The sequence below is a fragment of the Saccopteryx leptura genome, chromosome 3, assembly GCF_036850995.1.
Source record: "Saccopteryx leptura isolate mSacLep1 chromosome 3, mSacLep1_pri_phased_curated, whole genome shotgun sequence".
NCBI lineage: Eukaryota > Metazoa > Chordata > Mammalia > Chiroptera > Emballonuridae > Saccopteryx > Saccopteryx leptura.
In genome coordinates this window covers 170,138,665-170,144,664 of record NC_089505.1, presented here as the reverse complement: position 1 = coordinate 170,144,664, position 6,000 = coordinate 170,138,665, and the positions used below count along the sequence as shown (strand labels likewise).

Sequence of the window (6,000 nt, the reverse complement as noted above, 5' to 3'; positions counted from 1 at the left end):
CAAAACTCGATAATAGCCCATCTCGAATCGTTTCCATAATTGTTTATTTAGCAACCTGTTCTCCGCTGCCTACAGAGCTCTCTGAACGTCTCAGACTTTTGTGTCTGCCCGGCTGAAACTCCAAGTACTGTACTTGAACGTTTTCCGATCAGCCAATAAAAAGCTAAAGGTCGGCACGTGGTTTATTAGTTTGGGCAGAAAGAAGGTAGATCCTTTAGCTCTTGCCAGGATCAAACATGGCGTCCCGCAGCCTTACCTTCCAGAATATCTAGCTCGTTTTCCCGCGACCCCAATCAGGCTTCCGCGCACCTTTTACCCACCTTCCCCCTTGCGGCGCCTAGAGGGTCAGCACCTGTGAGCTTGATAGCGGACCTGCTTCCCGTCCCCACTCGGTCCCGCCCACTAATCCGAGTCAACCAATCGTAGGCAGGGATACAGCGACTGGCAGCGCCAGCCGGCCCCACCCCCAACCTCTCTGTGGCCTGTGCCTCTGGGCCGGTAGCGTCGCTCTTGGTCGCGCGGACGGTAGTTTGGAAACGCGGTTCACGGACGCTTGCTGCCGGCCACAGCTCAGCCCAGCACCGCCGAGGCCGTTGGCCCGGAGCCTCCGCCATGGACTTCGAGGACGGTAAGCGCCGCCCTGGGCTTGTGGCCGCGTTGGGAGGGAGGTAGGGTGGCCTGTGCTGGGGGTCTGTTTATCGTCTCAAAATGGCCGTGTGGGCTTTGTTCTGCGGGCCTGGAGGCCGCCGCCCGCCGCTGCCACGGGCCCGGAGCCGGCCTCTGTGGGGCCCCGCGCACCCGGTCTCTCGTCCCCGGTGCCAGCTGTGCCCGGAGACCTGGGAGTTCCGCGCCGGCCTGGGCGGGGAAGGACGCGCCCGGAGCGCAGCGGCCTCCAGACTCGGGCCCTGGGCTCGCCCGGCGTGGCGCGTGCACTCTGCCGACGCCTCCAACTTCCTGGTCTGGGGCCAACGGGCGATGGGGCCTCCGCGGCCTCGGCTCGCGTTCGCCCGCAGGGCGGTGGCTCAGATCGTCCATTTAGTAAATCCTCAGCTCCAGGTTCAATTTTCAGAGGCTTGTTCCCAGGGGTAGTTGTCGTTGTCTTACTTTAAGATGAGTTTAAAGGGCGTCTCCAAGTGATCAGAATAGGTAGATAACTATACAGAACTGAGAGCAAGACATTTATTTCTCTGGTTAGCAAACTGGGATATTTACCCACCACAATGACCTGGTCGTTCCTCCCTAATTTGAAATAGCTCTGAATCGAGGCGTTTTCTCTGGTTGTGTATGGAAGAGACTAAAGTTCGAGTTCCGGCGCAGCATCACATGCCCTTCAAATTCAGACCTGGCCATCGCCCCCTGGGTTGGATTTACTGATTAAATAAACTGTATGTTAGCAATACCTTCAAGTCGTCTCTCAACACCAGTTTTTTAAACCATTTTCACACATTCACAAAGTAAAATAATGCCCAACTTTTATTTTATAGGAATTGGTGTCAAGATCAAATGAGTGTGTAATAGCAGCATTTAGGGAGATGAGAAAGGGGCTTGAGTGATTAAACTGTATTTAGTCCTGAATCATCAGGTATTTCTAAATGGAACCCAGTTCACTAACAACTAATTGTAAGTCTTGAACCCCCCCCCCCAAAAAAAAGAAACCCCCAACAGTATCTTTAACATTGAATGTGGTGTGATCTCAGCATGTGAGTCTTAAATGATCTTTTGATCTTTGATTCAATGCCACAGAATTCTGCCAGATTTAAGTATAAAAAAGTGGACTGGTATAACCCTTTTGTGGATACTTTTAACTTACTTTGTAATGGAAAGGTCAGCTATTAACAGCATATGTTGTTGTTTCTGTTTTAGTTGGACTTTGACTCATTTCAGTATACATACTTTTAAATTATGTATGAGTAATTGAAGTGACAGAGTTGGGAATTAAATTTAAAAACATGTTACTGTGTTTTCATGTTAGAGTTGATGAATACCAACACCCAAGGTACAGCAGAAGCTACTAAAGTGGGGGTTTGGGGGACAATGAGAGTGGCCCCTCCCCGCATAAAGGAATCTATTTTCTGCAGAGAATTGAAAAACAATAATAAAACTAAATGTATTTGCTTTTTATTATCACTGTGTATCTACAGTTCTAGACAGTGTCCGTGATATAAGATAAGATAGTCCCTCTCTCATGCCCCCTCCTCCATCTAATCACTGTATTTGAGAGATAGTATTTGACTAACAATATAATTGAATCTAATCCTGGGTAGTCTGGCTGGATTCTGTTGTATCCAAATACTATTGTATTAAATTACTTCCTTTCGGTATTGCTAACAGGTTTTGACAGGGAAATTGCCAATGTCACAGTCCTGGATAGAGATAGCAAACATACATATGCATATTTGCATATATATATTTCTCAGATAAAATTCTGAAATCTTTACAGAGCAAATTAAGTAATATCAAAAAAATTACATTATTACATAGAATCAATTCTCAGATGTCCTTGTATTTGCATTATTTAATACATAATTTAATCTATCTGCCTTCCCTTTTATTACTCTGTATTAGTCAGTACGGGATCCTCTTATTTGGCAGTTTTTATATATTATGTATTATAAACTAATTATATTACCATAATTTGGATGATAAACCTGCCGTTTGGGGAGATAGTGAAGAGAAGGATAGATGTTTTTCCATATGAAACATTTGTAATTATTTACAACCCATTTTTGTAGATAATTGAGTTAATGACACTTAAAAATGTGTTTCACTTAAATAAATAGGTATATAATTTCAGACTTCTGCAAATATTGCACTAATTCCTTTCTGTTAATCATGTCTTCATAGATTACGCACACTCTGCTTGCAGGAATACTTATCAGGGTTTTAATGGTGAGTATCCTCTTTCATTTGCAATAAAATATGTTAGGGAATACATTTCAGCTTTTCTCTTCATAACACATAAAGTACTAGTGTAAAAAGTCAGTTCTACTGTGTTTCAGTCAGTGTTTTTTGTCTCTTGATGTATCACTTCTTAGGATTAATGTCGTCATACTATATTTAGTATTTGAATTAGAGAATTTGGCATCAGAAATAGTTGGGGCTATTCATATTTGCTTGAATTTTTGTTTTATTTGAATTATGATTCCTTTAGTTTATTCCAAAAGGTTCTGACTGCATTCTGAGTGATGAATTACAAGAAACTGGCTGAAATATTTTTGTTTAATTAGAAGCTTTGGTATTGAGTAATGTAGATTAAACAGATTATTGGCTTGGTTCTATATTGCTTCTGTTTTGTTATTTTGACCTTGATTTCAAGGTTATTTGGTTTAATGTGTTCAAATGTGTTAGTATTTAAAGAGCTGTCTAGAGGAGCACATGAAGAACCTGATTGTTTATTAACATATGCATGATGGAGTTGTGATTACAGAGTTAGATAACATCATGTGAGATATGCAGAATACAATTGGAGTCATTTTGATAGTTATTCAAGTTAAGACTTTTCAAGACAGGATGATAACACAAAAAACAAACACGGGACAAATTAAAGCGATTTTAAAAAGCATTGCGTAGAGGACCCCAGGGAGTAGAATTTACATTCTGATTTTCATGGAAATACAAAATTCAGTTGTTGTACAGAATGTAATATATTCACAAAATCAAACTAAAGCAAATGTGTTACTAAATAAAGAAGACTATACTACTTTATGGGAATAATCACCATCCAGTTAATTTCTATTTACCATCTCTAAGAAGTTAGAGAAACTTTGGGCTTGGTGTGTGCTAAAAAGGCTCACTATATAGAAGTATTCAATATACAGGGTGGGTAAAAGTTGATTTACAGTTGTGAGTATGTGAAAGTTTATTCTTACATTATTATTGTATTATTTTCCATATGAACAACTCTAAACCTACTTTTGCCTAGTTCTGTATATTGAATGCTGAAGAGCATATTTTCGAGTAGGAGAGTGACATAATAAAATTACCAAAGAAAGTTTAATTTGGCCTGACCTGTGGTGGCGTGATGGATAAAGCGTCGACCTGGAAATGCTGAGGTCACCAGTTCGAAACCCTGGGCTTGCCTGGTCAAGGCACATATGGGAGTTGATGCTTCCAGCTCCTCCCCCGTCTCTCTCTCCTCTCTCTCTCTCTCTCTCTCTCCTTCTCTCTCTCCTCTCTAAAATGAATAAAAAAAAAAAAATTAAAAAAAAAAGAAAGTTTAATTTGCACCCACATATAGGTTAGATTGAAAATTGAAAATTATCTAGGAAGCCATTTTATAAATTTAGGAATAAGAATTTAAAAAAATTAATTTTTCCATTGATGAGAGAGAGAGAGAGAGAGAGAGAGAGAGAGAGAAAGCATCAACTGGCTGTTTCACTTAGTTCCATTTAGTTGTGCACTCATTGATTACTTCTAGTAAGTGCCCACCAGGGATCGAATCCAGGACCTTGGTGTCCTGGGATGATGCTTTATACACTGAGCCACCCAGTCAGGACTGAGCTATAAGGATTTTAAGTTCCTGAACTTGGGAGATAAAAATAGTAATTTAAAAAAAATTAAGATATTTCTAGAGAAAATTAGCAGAGTTTGCAAGCTGACTAGTAGTGAGTAGAAAATTGGGAGATATAAATAAAAATGAATCTAGGATTTTTAACTGGAATGAGTAGGACTAGTGCTTTTACTGAAGAGTGATTTAGAAGGATAGAAAGCCATGACCTCCAGTAGGATTTACTAGAGAGTTGGATTTCGTGTCTAAATATAGGGCTTCAGAATGTAGGGCCAGAAACTTAACTTTCTTAATGTATAGTGTTGCAAAAAGCTCTGTCACTATTGTTAGTACTTTTATTTTTTCTTTTACCTTTAGCTCCAACAGTGGTTGTCATGAGGAGGTGATTGTTAGACTTCTCTGGGGAAATATTTCAAAGTATATCTGTTCAGGTCATGCTCTAGTCCTCTTGAATCTTAATTATAGGGCAAGTGGTCCCTGGCTGTATATGTTATTTATGGAAAAGTACTGAGTGATTTTGGAATGCACCTCTGGTTAAAGACCACTGCTTGAGGTCTGGGTTATCTACATTTTTTCCCCTACATTTTTAAAATCAGAAACCTAATTTCAGGGATATAATTTGACTTCATTCAACAGTTATTTTTGGAGTGACTGTTGTGTATCAGATATTGTTCTAGGAGTTGGCAGTATAGCACTGAGAAAAAAGGGACAAATATTCTTGCTCTTCTAGAGTGTACAGTCTAATGGGATGAAATGAACAATAAACATAGTAATGAAATAACATGTAAAATGGTAATTCCTAGGAGAAAAATAATCCAGGGAAGGGTGCTGTGTGTTGTGTGTGTGTGTGTAAGAGAGAGAGAATGAATTTTAGAGTAGCTGGTGAAGGTGAGTAGCTTTAGAGAAGGTGACATTTGAGGATAGATTTAAGGGAGGTGAGGGTGCAAGTCATAAGGCTATCTAGAAGAATGCTATAGGCCAGGGGTCCCCAAACTTTTTACACAGGGGGCCAGTTCACTGTCCCTCAGATCGTTGGAGGGCCGGACTATAAAAAAAACTATGAACAAATCCCTATGCACACTGCACATATCTTATTTTAAAGTAAAAAAACAAAATGGGAACAAATACAATATTTAAAATAAAGAACAAGTAAATTTAAATCAACAAACTGACCAGTATTTCAATGGGAACTATGCTCCTCTCACTGACCACCAATGAAAGAGGTGCCCCTTCCGGAAGTGCGGCGGGGCCGGATAAATGGCCTTAGGGGGCCGCACGCAGGCCATAGTTTGGGGACCCCTGCTATAGGCTTTAGGTAATAAAAGGTATGTAATTAGCAAGTGAAGCTAACAATGCACTTCCACCATTAGCACTGTTTTTTTTTGTTTGTTTGTTTGTTTTTTTTAAGGTGAGAGGAAAGAAGATAATGAGGCAGACTCCTGCATGCACCCTGACTGGGATCCACTGGGTAACCCTGTCTGGGGCTGATGCTC

The 6,000-nt window shown here is 40.6% G+C and overlaps 1 protein-coding gene across 5 annotated transcripts in view; it reads left to right on the top strand.

Moving 5' to 3' along the window:
- Window positions 1–460: 460 nt before the first annotated feature.
- ZNF326 (zinc finger protein 326) overlaps window positions 461–6,000 on the top strand; it is a 42,110-nt gene continuing 36,570 nt past the window's right edge. For 2 of the 5 annotated variants that reach the window (XM_066376825.1, XM_066376823.1), the window contains exons 1-2: window positions 462–628; window positions 2,845–2,889. In XM_066376825.1, coding sequence (XP_066232922.1) covers window positions 613–628; window positions 2,845–2,889 — 61 coding nt within the window. In that variant the 5' untranslated portion in view covers window positions 462–612. Of the gene's footprint in view, window positions 629–2,844; window positions 2,890–6,000 lie in introns of all 5 variants that reach the window. The other 3 variants (XM_066376826.1, XM_066376824.1, XM_066376827.1) reach the window with 3 other exon arrangements.